This window comes from Mustela lutreola, chromosome 2, assembly GCF_030435805.1.
Source record: "Mustela lutreola isolate mMusLut2 chromosome 2, mMusLut2.pri, whole genome shotgun sequence".
NCBI classification, from domain to species: Eukaryota; Metazoa; Chordata; class Mammalia; order Carnivora; family Mustelidae; genus Mustela; species Mustela lutreola.
This window is the reverse complement of record NC_081291.1, coordinates 3,535,181-3,549,724: the sequence shown is the minus strand read 5'-3', so window position 1 is coordinate 3,549,724 and position 14,544 is coordinate 3,535,181. Positions and strand designations below refer to the sequence as shown.

Here is a 14,544-nt window from a genome sequence, read left to right as displayed (position 1 = left end):
CATCAGGCTCGGGGTGGGGGGGGGTCCACGGGCAGCAAACACACATCTTCCACAGAGCTTGACCTCCCCCAGCTGACACGTGGGACCCAAATGCCTCCAATTTCCAGAACCTGCTGGACCCCGCTGGAGTATGAGAGCTCCCATCTTGCTAGCAGCTGCTCCCCAGATGCAGGGAGACCCCAAGGCACACACAGACGGAGCTCAGAAGAGACTTCCAGGGTCTACCAGCACTTCATGGAGTACAACCCTGGGAGGACCAGAGGGAGTGCAGGGGCCCCTCCAGAGGACCTGCTGCTCCCCCTGCCTGTATCTCCTTCTAGAATGTTCTCCACAAACCAACAAACACAGATGGCCTTTTCCTGTCAGACAGATGATGGCCCACAACCACTGTTTACACCCTGCCTTTTCTCCAGGATACCTTTTCGGGGAATGCCCCACCTGAGAACTCAAGGAGCCATTCACCCTTTTTCGTGGCTGAATAGTATTCCAACATCCAGCTGGTTCATCGCATGTGTGGGCTCAGATTGTTTTCAATCTTCTACATGCCCAAGGATCCTCTATACCCTAAAATTAATACCATTATGGCTTGAGCGAACCCCTAACTTCGCTCAGCTGACTCTGCTAACAGCCACAACCCCCATGTTTCTGGAGAACAAGAGGCTCCTGTTCTTTTTGTTCAGCTCTCTTTACCCCCTGCCATGGGTGCCAGGCCACGTTCTTTAAAATGTGGATTGTGATTTTTCAAAAAACCACTCAGCCTTCCCCCCTGTGTCTTCCCAGCCACGAGAACTGTCAGGGCTCACCTGCAGGGACAGACACCACAGACGATGCCCAGTGTCGGTCACCGACCACCCTAGCACAGCACGGCCGTTTGGCAGAGGCAATAACTAGAGTCAGGCTACCCTGGCGAGAGCACAAAGCCAGCAGACGCCCCAGTCCCCCAAGCACCCTGCTGAGGACAAGACAACTCCATTCTGCTGGAAATCGGGCAGGGACGGCCCTGGCAGGGGCACGGAGTGAAGGTCCATGGTGCTGCACACACTCCACCCGCATCTATCGGGCACGCACTCAGACCTCTGAGGGGCCCCAGGCCAAGATACCCTGCTCTGGGTCCCACTCCCAACGAGCATTCCCAACCGGCCGCTTGTGCTCTGATCTGTGCTGGGACACAGAGGGCATGGACACCCTGAAGGCCAATACCGGTCACAGGGAAGGCGGACACGTCACAGCAGGACCCACAGCCATCTGAACCCCAGACAGCTCCTGCAGGGAGCTCCAACAGTGGAGCAGCCACTGCAGAGCGACAGGTCCAAAGCCACATGCCACCCTCCGCCTGGCAGCACCAGAGCAGACGTCCGGCATGGCCAGCGACCAACGGGCCTCTTCCCAGAACAATCAGACCAGCAGGCATTTGGGCCCACAAAGCGTTAAACACCCCCGACGAGGGCAGAAACCCAGCCGAGGAGCCCACATGCACTCGTGATGGCTCACAGACACCACGGCCCCCCGTTTCTGCGGTAATTACCAGCGCTGCAGCGAGACACAGAACAAACCAGTTCATTAGGAAATCCACTGGAAGCTCTCAGAAGCGCTTCATAAACAAAACAATTAGGCGCACGGCTCCCAGGGCTCCCCTCAGCCCTTGACTGCGGGCTGCCCCCACCACCTCCCCCCTGCAGATCCCACAGCCAGCCAGGTGGCCAAGGTCCCTGGCCTGGGACCCAGCCCGATGCAGCCCCCAGGAGGCCCGGGCTCCAGCATCACCCTCCTCCCCTTTCTCCATGAAGGAAGCCTCCTCCATGTGTCGCTGTCCTCTCTGGGGCCCACAGGTGTGACCCTGCCCACCAGGACTGCCCGGATGGTCCTGCCCGTCTGCAGCCCGGGTCCTCCCACCTCCCGTTCCGCACAGACGGCAATGGCGAGCGCGATAATATGAAGCAGGCTCTAGGTGCTCGGTGCCAGGCGCCTACACGAGCACTCCCACGACTCTCACAAAGGCCAGAGAGGAGGACACCACATGCAGTGGAATCCACGGGAAGGCCGACAGCCTGGGGGCCCCCGGAGCTACTGTGTGGCTGTGATGGCCCGCAGGCAAGGCTAAGGACAGAGCCCCAGGAAGGAGTGAGGGGCAAACACACTTCACACAGCAATCTGCCACGAGCCCCAAGCACCTGGCTGCCGAGCGCGTAAATCACAAGCCCAGCGAGGCGGGGGCAGGTGCACGGCCGGACCTCCAGCCTGGCTGGGCTGCGGCTCCCTGCCTGCTGCCACCTCCACCTGGGCTCCTGGGTCATCGCTTCCCAAAACAGAAGGCACACGATCTGAACACTTCGGTTCCCATTTTACAGGAACAAAGGCCTCACCCGGTATGCTGGGCATCTGGGGGGCCAAGGGCCCTCTCCCCTCTTCCACACTTGGCAGAAGGCCCCTCCCTGCCAGATGCCTCTGGGGTCGGGGGGTGGTGGTGGTAAGTTCCCAGGAAAGCAAAGATCTCGGCAGGCGGCGGCCCAGACAGCCGGCAGAAAATCAGTTAAGTGCACCCGGGCTCCTGGCCCAGCAAATGAGGCTTTAATTCTCTTTCGCTCTGTTTAATCCGCAGTCAACTTCTGCACCTGCCTTGTGGAGGAGCCTGGGATGTCGGCACCACCAGATGAGGAAAAGAGCCCCTGGTCCGGCTTTGCCCAGCGCCACCCACCACGGAAGCAGCCGGGATTGTGCGGAGCTAATCCAACGCAGCGTGCAGCCTTGTAGGGCAACTTCAAGTTCACACCAAGAAAGGGTGGTGCGCACACGTTTCCTTTCTCTGGCGCATCCCTCTGATCTCCCCGACTGTAATCCCACCACAAAGACCACCTGTGTGAGCACAGGAACTTCTGTTCTCGGAAATGGAGCATAGGCCTCAGGAAGCAACTCCCACCACCCCAGTCTAGCCCTGGACCCCCCACCAGGAGGCGGCCGCCAGCCTGGAGAGACAGCCCCGGGTGGGACTGGGACGGGTATGCTCCAGAACGGTCGATGGGCTCCTGCCTCCCAGCGGGATGAGGGAAACAGGCAGGGTGTGAACGTTCTGGACCCCTGCCACCATGACCTTGGCAGTTACTTGACCTCTCCTGCCCTCGCGAGGTCACAAAGTTCAGGGTCACCTGGCAGCAGGGAGAGGGAGGGAGGGAGAGACACAGGAAAGGAAAGAGTGTGGACTCTGAGGAGGGGTGGAGCGGAGAAAAGCCGGTGCTTAAAACGAAGCAGCAGCAGCAAGTGACCTGGGGCTAGGCTGGCCCCACACCTGCTCTGCACCAGGCCCTGTAGCTTCCTAGGGTCCCTGGGCCCCCACACCCCACCCCACCTCTCACCCTCTCCCTGTGGGCCCAGCTCACTCCGGTGCTTCCTAGGCACACAGCAGGTGCTCAGCAGCACTTGGGTGACTGAGTTTGCATGTGACTTGGAGCAACCCTTGCTCCCCATGTGGCGGGGGAGAACCAAAGCCGGGCTGGAGTGACCCGGTTTGGGCCTGCTGGCTCATTTGGTTTTTCATTCCTGTTTCTAAAACAAACCAAAAAAACCACCCTACCATGGGCAATAGCAACCAGAACCTTCTACCTTGGGGGGCTGCAGGGCATTCACAGAGGAAACCCCCAGCAGGAAGGGCCAGGATGATCACTTCTCCCTCCCCTGAAAAGCTACACTTGCTCGTAAGAAAAAAAAAGTTGCATAAAGAAGACAGAAACGTATTGAGACCATAAGTTTTTAAGGAACCAAACTGCACCCCACAGAGCTAACATCCACCGTCTGGGCACCCCCTGACCCCGCACACGTGTAGAGTGGGGTTACATGTATGTCACTCAAACTGCGGGGCTCCTCTCTCCCGGCTGCTGGGGGGTGGAGCTGGCAGGAAGTCCCCCCCCACCGTGTCCCTGCAATCACTGCCCCCTCCCAGGAGTCCCAGCCTTGACCCTTGGTCTCTGCTCACCCCATCCCCCAGCTGGCTTCTCCCTAATTATGTAAAACCCTGGGAGCGATCTCCCTGCTCCAGATGGAGGCCCAGGGCTGGCCCAGGAGACCGACATTGGGAAGCAAGGGTTTTCATCTGCTGCTGTGCCCCGGTGACAGGGCTGTGGGATCCAGAAACTGTGGCAGGGGTCAGGGACAAGGAAAGAGGCAGCGTCTTCCTGCTCGTCCCACCTCAGTGCAGGCCTGGGAGGGCCCGGGCAGCGGCGTGCTTCTCTTGCACACTGACGGCTCACGAAGGTTAATGCCAGCGAAGCGGCTCCGAAAGGAGAACCACGGAAAAGAGCAACCACCAAAATACACGTCAGCTCAGCTCGGTCGTGAAACCAGGGCGGCTCAGCCCTGCGCTGGCGGCAGGGGGCAGGGGGGTGCTAGGGAAGCCCAGGCCGGAGAGCAGACCCTGGGTGCTAAGCCAGGGCTAGGGCCCGAGCCTGCCCATGCCATCGGTCCCCCAGGTCAGCGGCAGCCCACTTGCCCTGCCACGATAAAACTTTATTTATGAACAAGAACCCCGAGTTTCATTTTAAGTGACATGTTCCATGTTCTTCTTGGGATTTTTTTTGCACAGCTCTTTAAAAATATAAAAATCATTCTCAGGGGGCGCCTGGGTGGCTCAGTGGGTAAAGCCTCTGCCTTTGGCTCAGGTCATGATCTCAAAGTCCTGGGATCGAGCCCCAGATCGGACTCTGCTCAGTGAGAAGCCTGCTTCTCCCCTTCTCTCTCTGCCTGCCTCTCTGCCTGCTTGTGATCTCTGTCTGTCAAATAAATAAATAAAATTTTTATAAAAAAAATCATTCTCAGGTTGTGGACCACACGAAGACAGCCTGCCGAACATGGCCGGTGGGCCCCCATCTGCTGACCCTGCTCTAGAAGGACAAAGAACACGAACACCTGAAACTTGGAGGCTGGCCAAGTGCAAGAATTTGGCAAATGGGCCAGCCCAGAGGGAGTGTGACTGAAAAAGGGACAAGGGGCACAGTGGAGCCTGAAGAGCCTGAAGACGGTGAAGAACCAAGCTGAAAGTCTCTAAGATCTGGAAAGTGGTTGGGGCGCCTGGGTGGCTCAGTCGGTTACGCATGTGCATTCGGCTCAGGTCATGATCCTGGGGTCCTGGGATCAAGTCCCATGTCAGGCGCCTCCTTCATCCCCTGACCCTCCCCCATGCTGGTACTCTCTCAAATAAACAAATGTAAAAAATAAATTTAAAAACCTGGAAAGCAGAAACACTCTCCCTGGGTCCTGAGGAAGGTGTGCGGAGGAACCGGCCCCGGCACAGATGGGGGTGGGCAGCGGGGGCTGGCAGAGAGAAGCCCTTGCTCAGGTGAAGCATCCTGGGATCCTCTCCGACCCCAGTGGCCATTCCCTAACACACGGCCAAGGACCCAGCAGGTCCCTGAGAATTCCCTGACCCGAACCATCTCCCCACCCCTCCCAGGCCTGCCTCGGACACGCCTCAGCTGTCATCCGCGAGGCCAGGCACCTTCACTGCGTGTCCGGCCTGGAAGGCTTATGAGGCAGCACTGCTAGCGAGAGGCAGAAATCGTCGCCCTGGTCCCACCACCGAAAAGCCTGCGGGCTGCCCTCCAGGACTACACGGATGGATGCCCCATGGCCAACGGTCACTCCCGCAGAATCCCGTGCCTTCCTGACCCGGGGGTCGGGGCGGCTGGGGTGGCTCTGCGAGGTAGCCTGGCACGGGGCCTGGCCACGGGCCCAGACCCGGCTGGCGCGGAGCACGGCATGCCACTCGCGCAGTAATTTCACGCTACGCCGCCCGGCGATGTAAGCGCGGAGGCCCAATCTAAGGCAGCACTTCCCAAATGTCACTTGTTTGTGAACACATGGCTGAACCCCAAATTGCTTTTACTATCTGGGCAGTCCCTGCCGGCCCCAGTGCAGTTCAGGCGGCGACGGCACCTCCAGGACAAGTCTGTGATCCTGTCCAGAGCTTACAACTCAATCGCAGCTCCCACCCTCGGCGCGCACACAGGCCCCGTGGAATTCTCTGCGCGCTGTCTCACCGTCCCCAGTGCCCCCACGGTCACGTGAACAAAACCACACACTCTGGGACAGCCCATCGTTCCTTCAGGTCCAAAGAAAAAGTTCTGGTATTCCTGCCCCTTCTCTTTCAGCAAAACCTGGCGTCTCTGCCAAAGACGGCCCCCCCGGGAGAACCACCCCAGCACTCCCACCCCCGAGTGCCCCTCCAGTCTGTCCTGCAAAGCCCGGTTCCTGTTCTGAACTGTGCTGACACAGCGTAGCTGGAGAACTGGGTAGTTAGAAACATAAAAGGTGAGCCCCTCCGTCCAGACCTGCGCTGCCCACCAGCAGCAGGACACAAGCCAGCTGCGCGAGCTTCAGTCCAGTCTCCACACTCGAAATGTGAAAACAAACAAGAGACGCTCACTTTAATGACGTATTTGGTTTAACCCGAACTATGCAAACACATTGGCTACATAACCCGCACGAACCACTTATCTGTGGCAGTATTTCACGTCCTTGGTGACGCACCGAGCCTTAGACGTGGCATGTGTTACACCCACAGCTCAAGGCCACGACCCCACACGTGGCCAGCGGCCTCCGTGATGATCCCTATGGGGGTCACCACTGCTGGGTCTTGCAAGAAATCCTCCGACTGCCCTGGTCCAATGCACTGACTTGGAACTGGCCAAGCGATTCCTCGGAGGAACCCCAGGCTCCAACTTGGGAGGCTGGCAGGAAGCACCCCGCTTTCACATCACGCTGGCCCAGCTGGAGGGAGAACTCCTGTTCCACGTGCCCCAGCACCAGAGAGATACCCGTAACTGGACCTATCTGCAGTAGAGAGAGGCCCATGGGCCGAAACCCTGGGCCAAAGCCTGAGCCAGTCTGACGGGAGGAGCGCATCACCTTCTGGGAAGGCTGTGACAGGGGCCCAGGGCCGCAGTGGCAGTCCTGGGAGGAAGGCCCTTGGTGCAAGCCTGTTCCCACCGACAGCCCCTTCTTGCTGCCTCAAAGCGAGGCCCTCCTTTTCCCAGGAAAAGAACCAGAGGAGTCCTCTTGTCCGCCAGTGATCTCCATGGACAAACCAGACACCAGGAAGCCCTCGGGCCCAGAGAGCAGGGTCTGGTGGGGAAGGTTGGTCCCTGGCTGCAGGTCGCAGGCTTTGTGCCTCCTCCCTGCTCGTTCTGGGTGAGGAACGTCCTGGGGATGAGTTCACTGAGGATCCCAGAATCAGATGCTGGTGGAGAGACCAGGCCCCCCGCCAAGTCTAAGCAGAGGCCACGCAGGCCCGGGACCCAGGGGCGGGCTGGCAATGGCCGACCCCCATCAGGACCCTTCCAGCGGTTCTGCCGGAACTCACCTGAGTGGCCACCTTGCCGTAATCGATCCACCGCAGAGTGGCGAAATTGGTAGATTCTGCACAGTTGAAGCCGTGATTGAATCCGGCGTGGTAGCCGTAGGGAAACGTGATCATGAACTCCCCGGCCTCCTGTGTGATCTGGGGAGGAAAAGGCCAACAGGTGAGCAGGGCCAGTAGGCAAGGGGCGAGGCCCAGAGTTAGGAGCGGAGGCTACCGTGTGGCTCCCCCACTGAGGTCACAGAGGCCGGAGAAACAGTGTGTCAGCAGGACACAATGTCAAGGTGGGGAGCTCTGCTACGTGAGCTGATGGTTCCAGAGCTGTTCAAGCGTCCCGATCCAGCCTCTGAAACAAGACCCCAAACCAAGGAGCTCAGCGTGAGTGACGGGGGAGAAGGCCCACAAGGACCCCAGAGGAAAGTGTCTATAACCTTCGCCCCAAGGCCTGGAGGAAAAGGTAGCGACCCCCCTGGGTCCCTCCTCCCCCTTCCCCCCCGGGTGGCACTGCGCCCATCACTCCAGAAGACACTGGATCCAAAAGAGGGATGACAATTAATGGTGGTCCCTGTCCCAGAACACAAGAGGTGAGCCCGGAGGTCTGATCCACAGACGCGGAAACCGCGGCTGCTGGCATGGGAGTGACACGAAGTCCTTGTTTTCTGGGGCTGGGAGTAACCAGTGCCCCGCAGAGGAACAGACCACCGCGGGCAGCCCCCCACCCAGCAATCCCCCCGCCGTGAGACGGGCCTCTGTCCCTGAGGAGTCTGTTTCTTGGGTTTCATCGAACGGCTTCGTACAAACTGTGGTCCTGTGTCTGCCTCTGTCCCTTGGTGCGACTTCCAGGTCCTCTGTCCCTTCTGGTTCCTAAAGGGAACCCCATCGTGCGGGTGTGCTGCTGAGTACTTCCCCATCCTCCTGCCGACAGACCGCCGCTGTTTCCGGAGTGGGGCTGTGGTGAGTGTTGGAGAACATGGTGGGGCCAATCTCCCCGCAGACACGCATGCCCGCACTCGTGCGGGGCCTCCTGGCGGTGGCACGTCTGGGTTTCCGAGAACCTGCCCGGTAGTTTTCCGCGGAGGCTCCCCATGCAGCCCCCACCCCGGTCGCGGTGGGGAGTCCCCATCAACTTTCCTGCTGGCCAGTGTTCAGGGGGCGGGCGGGGTCCCTCTGGGCGGGCTCCGGTATCTCCTCGTGGTCTCAACCGCCCTTCTCTGAGCCTACAGGTGCCTAAAACGTCCTCTGGCCAAGTGTCTCCTCTCGCCCCACTTAATCAAGTTGCTCGTCTTTCTGGCGTAGCTTCGTACGACTTCTCAGGCTCGCTAATCTGTATTTATTTCTCCAGAGAGATGAGCAGAAGCGGCTGGATGCACTGACGTAACCAACAAGAAGTCAGACCCTGCGGGGGTGGGGGGTGGGAGACGTCCCAAAGCCAACCACGGAGTCAAAAATCAATCAAAACTGACACAGCCTGGAGGAAAGCCAGTCCTTAAGAACACGAAGATATTTTTCTTTTCAAGTAATGAATTGCACCAATCAAAGGAAGTCAGTGTGCATTAAGTTATATTTTTAAATTCCTGTCCAAGTGACAGGCGTGGGGGGGGAAGAAGCCCACGCATGGCAGGAGATGGTGAGTGGGGGGTGGGGAGAGAACACTCAGTGTCCCCGAGGCCCCAGCAACGCCCCCCCCCATGCCGCCCTGGGCCCAGCAAGGATTCTCTGGGCCGGTTCCCGCCGCAGGGCTGTGTGAAATGAGTGGCTAATACAATTAAAATGTAGGGATTTTTTTTTTCTTTGAAAACATAATTACGGATTTTCTTATCCTTTCTGAGCTGACCTTGGAGAGCATCATCTCGCGCTCCTGCCAAGCCGGCTTGCCTGCTCCCCTCCCCACGCAGGGCACAGGCATGAGCAGGGAGCCCTGTGGGCAGGCGAGCGCTGCGGGGGTCCCCGCGGGGCCCTCCTTCTCCTGGCCGGTCGCTCCCTAAACCAAGGCCTAGAAGCAAAGTGCTCAGGAAGGCCGGCAAGATTCGGTCACAAAACCGACACCCTGGTGGCTTCATCTCGAGCCCCGGTGTCTTGTCCTCTGTGTCACCGCCACCAACACGAACCCCACTGGCAATCAGAAGGCACTTGGGACGATGGCTCGGCCATGCAGCCAAGTCAGAAGCAGTGCAGGGACGGATAGCAGGACACACCAGTCATGGAGGAAAAGCCTGAGCGCGGCTGCTTCCCTGAGCTCCAGCAGGATAAATGAGGAAGTCCGTGGCAGATTACGGAAATACACACTTTTAATTATTAAAAAGCTCTGCTATTGATCTGCTTTTTCTTCTAGAAGTAAATACCATTACAAAGATTTATAAGGGGAGTGCGGGAGTCACTCCCCGCCCCGGGCTGCCAGGAATTCCGATAAGGGGACCCCTGCGGACCTGGTCAGGACATTCATCTGGAGCCTGACACTGGTCCCTGCTGGGCTGGCCTCCGCCTCTGCCCTGCAGGCCTGTGGACCATTGGGGGCCGGGCTGGTGGGGGGAGCCCAGCCTCTGAGAGCCAGCTGCCCCAGGTCAGGAGGCCGCCACCTTCAGGGGACTTTCAGGCATCTGATGCACCAAGTGCAGTGCCAGGCAGATGGTGACACAGTGGAGGGGAGGGTGCTAGCCTGCCGGCTCCTCGGACGGGCCTCTCTCTCCTGGGAAGCAGCGCCCAGAGAATGTTCTCCACAACCCACAGGAAAGCAAGTACTTGTCACTTCTGGGAGCAATGCCGGGTCTGTCTGCGAGGTTCCTGGTAACTGGTGGTGTTCAAATCAGGGGCCGAGGGGAAGAGAGGGAGGCAGAGAAACCTGCGTTTCTCAGACCACGTGCCGCTCCCTGACAGATGACCCCGACGGCTACAGCGAACCCCCAATCTGCACACTGATGCTATAGGCAATGTGACTGAAATGTCAGAAGCAATTTACAACCCACTGACACTCCCAGCAAGGGTGGGCGTGAGGGTCTGGTCGCAGAACTTGCTCCCATGCCCGACAAATGCTCCTGTAGGGAGATCTGTGGGAACCAGAATCCCAGGAAGGGCCTCCTCTCCCGGCCTGCCTCCGCTACCCAGACCAGAGTCTGCTCTGGCCTCTCCGGAAGGTTCCCAGCAAATCCCTCTGGTCCAGACCAACCTGGGGATGCAGGCCTAGACCTTCCCATCCAGGAGGCTTATCTGTAGGGAAGGGACTGCCTGCAGCAGAGAGCAGCTGAGCCCCACTCCGGAGCGGAGCCCCTGACGAAGGCCCAGGTCTGGGAGCTGGCCTTCCACGGCCGCCCACCTCCCCACCCCAACTCCCCAGCTTCAGGCCTCATTCATCACAGCCTTTGTTGGGGACAAGCGGAGCACCGCCTCCCCCCCACCCCCACCCAGGGCAGTAAACTGAATGAGTTAGCAGTCTTCACCCTGCAGGAGCACCACAGATTTCTTTTCCAAACAGGTATTTACTCTCGCAAAGGACATCTGCATGGGTCATGGGGTGCGGCCAGAGAGCAGGCCTAAGAGTGGGGGTCAGGGGCACTGCCCAGTTGTCCTGTGGCTTCCCAGGAAGTCTGTGGGAGCTGTCCCTCCACCGCAATCCCAGCCCCGTAGGACCCTGCAGGGCGGGCGGCCAGCAGCCGCAGTGGGCAGGGGACTGCGTGGGAGTTACATAAGGCAAGACCCCACCCATCTCTGCCCTCTTCCATCCTCACCCCCCACCACAGCAGAGCTGGAGGCTGACTGCCCAACCAACGTGCCCTTCCCTGGCTTGCTAGTGTTCTTCTAGAACCTTCTGCGGGCTTAAGAAGCCAGTCTCCGGGGACATGGGTGGTCCCCTCAGCCGGGGCCCTGGTCGCCTGTACGTACCCGGCTGAACGGGATGCCATACTTCTTGAGAATGATGGGCGAGATGAGGGTCATCTTGTGCCGCAGGAAGGCATCACAGCCCTGGGAGCTCCCGGGGAAGAACCCTAGAGCAGAAAAGACGGGCATCAGTCGGGAGGGCGGCAGCTGAGCATGGCCTACTGTGGCAGCGTTCGACCCCATCAGGTGCGGAGCATGGAGCCGTGTGGCCCCCAGGGAACAAAGCGCACAGGGGCCTGCCCAAAGCTGTGCACTCGGCTGGCGGCAGCGACGGCAGCCCTCAGGCCTCCAGTGAGTGAGCCCAGAGCCAGGAGGGGCCGTGGCCATCTGTGCAACCGAGTGTGCCCCCAAGTCACAGATGGGGTGTGGGCCAGGCACAGCTGCACAGGCCACCCCCTCTGAGCACCCCACACACAGCACCCACCGCACTGCACGTGCCCCGTTGCTCAGCCAACATAATGGTGCAGCAGGGGGGAGACAGGACACCGAGACGGACGCTTTCAACCCGGGAAGCCGTGGGCAGTGCTCCCCACACAGCCATGGCTGCAACCAAGAGGAGGAGAGGCCCCCTGTGTGGGCCCCGGAGAGGGAGACTCCAGCTTTCGGCTGACCCTCCGAGGCCTGCGGCGCGGCAGGAAAGGAGCAGAGCAGCCTGACCCCGGCTGACCGTCTGCGACCCACGAGATGCGAGTTCACATCCGGTGCTTTCTGTCTCACAGTGCAGGCCACACAGCTCGTTTAAATCAAGGTTTGTGAACGGACAGAAGTCAGACCATCAGCTCTATCTGCTCAGAAACTCTGGCTAACGTAGTTCAGGGACCCCTTCCAGTCGCTTGTTGGCTGAAGCTCCCATCAACGATGTGTGGGTCTCAAGGTTAAAGAAAAGCCCCGCGATTCCGCGCAGAGGTGCTGGTCTCCTCACCCGAATCCTCAGTGAGAGGCAGCCAGGAAGGGCTCCCTTCAGGACCAGGCCCTGGACACAGCCCGCCCGGGGACCCTCCTGGGAGCCGACCCAGACTGCGGGCCCCCAGCATCCGGGCCAGAGCACACACCCCGGGGGCTGGCCAGCTAGAGAGGGCACCCTTGCACGTGTGCGTGTGCTGTGTGCAAGCACAGGGCCCTGCCCACACGCCTGCTGGGGGAGGGGGTGGGGGTTGGGAGGCCCGCCGGCAAGGACACGACTGTGACTGCGAGGTTCTATAAAGTGCGAGGGATTACTGAATCCAGCAACTTTCCTTGGTGCTAAAAGCGTTTCAATTAGAGTTATGGCCCCTGCCGCCCGGCCCGCGGCCTCTCTGCAGTCCCTCTTTTTAATGCACAGTTTAAGTGGCTCTCATTAAAGCTCTAATAAAGGCGCACATTTTAAGTGATTAGCACCAATCGCGCGCCGACACATTAACGCTCTCTCCGTGGGCTCCGCGCCTCTCCCCGCGAGCCCATTTGGAGCTCGGCTATTCATTTTCCATATTCATTGCAATCTCATTCCATCCATCTCAATAATGGAGTCTGTGACGCACGCCCCCCAAAAAGTTTGGAAGGGACAGGAGGAGGGCAGTGACTCACTTGCCCTAGAACCTCTCCCATCCTCCGAGGAGGGGCGCAGGGGAAGCAGGGGGCCAGCCCTCCCGCCAGCGCCACAGCTCCCCACCCTCCCCCAGGGCAGACGGCCCCAGTCCCCCTGCCGAGGACTGACTTTAAGAGTCCACGCTGGTCACAAACAGCGATGGCGTGGCCCCCGCGGGCCTCCAGCTCCTGGCTCGTCCTCTCCCAACCCCGGCACTGAGTGTCCTGCTCGTGCCCAGAAAGCAAACCAGGCCAGATCCGGGGGCAGCAGGGCCTCGGCTGCAGGAAGGATGTGGAGAGCAGGCCAAGCTCCAGTGAGAGCTGCCATGGCCCTGAAGGACCTCCGTTCTAGCTTTTCTAGGCGACACTCGGTCGTCCAAAGGCAACACTTTTCTTTTCCGGTAGAAAAGGCACAGAGAGGAAGAACATGCTAGGTGCGGCTAGCTGCAAAATCCAGGGGACACTAAAAGCAGAGAAGCAGGCAAAGGGGGGTGAACGCCAGCCCTGTGGTCACCAGAGGGCACCCATGAAGACCACTCTGTGGCACTTTCTTCCGTGGCTGTGGTGGGGTGGGAAGCTCAACAGTGGCCCCCCCAAAGATGGCCACGTCCTGCTCCCCAGAACCTGGGACTATGTTCCCTTCCATGCAGCAGGCCCTCCGCAGATGGGATTAAGTGCAGGACCCTGAGATGGGGGCCCCGGCGTCACCACAGGGTCTCCACGGAAGTGAGGCAGGGGAGGCCATGTGACCACAGGACTGGGCCACAGGCTAGAGCCGGCGCCTCTGGAGGGAACTGGTCAAGAAGCCTGTATTAATTAATATTTGTATTCTAAATTTATATTTTAAAAAATACGTTGGGAAAACATTTTAATTTGGTTTTTATTTTAGATCTTAATAAGAGAAATTGCTCTCGGCTAGGACTGTAAGTGGCATTTCTACAGTGAGAAGCGCGGTCCTGCTATGGGGGCTCAGCCCTGCTGTGAAGACACAGCCCACGTTCCCACATGACAACACCGCCGGCCTCGAGGCTGGGCGAGCCGGGCCCGGGGCTCTGGCCCCACTCTCTGACAAGCCTCCCTCTGTCCTCGTCCTCGGAGAATCAGTGTGTAGCAGGCGTCTGGTGAACAGATGGGCAACTAGCATAGAAGCCCCATTTCCCAGAAAGCTCCACCATTTCTATCTCCAAAGTCAACACGGGCAGGGGAAGAGCACAGTGGGCGTTCCTTGGGGGAGGCATGAGGAAGGGACAAAGGACGGCGGCAGGTCGTTAGGGAGACTGCGCCGAGGCTGAGTGATGGCTTCCAGGTTTCGTGGCTGCCAGCAGGGAGGACTCAGGCTGCCCAGAGGGTCAGAGGGATCGGATGGCCCCTGTGCTGTCCCAGCAGCTCCCAGAGAACAGGGCCAGATCCCCAACTGCCCCACCTGCCCAGGGGCTTCTGGCCAACGAGGGCCAAACTCTTGGTGCCAGCGGGGTTTCTCAACACAGTCCCAGGCACTCACAGCCACCTGCTGTCAGAACGGAGCAGGGCGCCACGACGGGGAGCAATGCAGGAACCCCATCAGCCCCTCTGTCAGGAACCCCACCAGCCCCTCTGTCGGGGGCCTCAGCATCACCCAGTAGGGTGTCTGGCTCGTCTCCAAGGATGCCATGACCTGAGGGCCTGCCTTTACCCCAAGTGGTCAGTGCCCCCTCTGCAGACACTGCCCGGGACCCTCTCTGACAAATTCAGGCAGCCCAAGAATCCCCCAAGGGGCTGGTCTG

The 14,544-nt window shown here is 59.6% G+C and overlaps 1 protein-coding gene across 6 annotated transcripts in view; it reads right to left on the bottom strand.

The window, feature by feature from the left end:
- KDM4B (lysine demethylase 4B) overlaps nt 1–14,544 on the bottom strand; it is a 130,002-nt gene that overhangs the window by 38,522 nt on the left and 76,936 nt on the right. For all 6 annotated transcript variants that reach the window (XM_059159572.1, XM_059159568.1, XM_059159569.1 and 3 more), the window contains 2 exons: nt 11,222–11,325; nt 7,349–7,486 (listed from right to left, as the gene is read on the bottom strand). In XM_059159572.1, the coding sequence (XP_059015555.1) occupies nt 7,349–7,486; nt 11,222–11,325 (242 nt within the window). The remainder of the gene's footprint in view (nt 1–7,348; nt 7,487–11,221; nt 11,326–14,544) is intronic.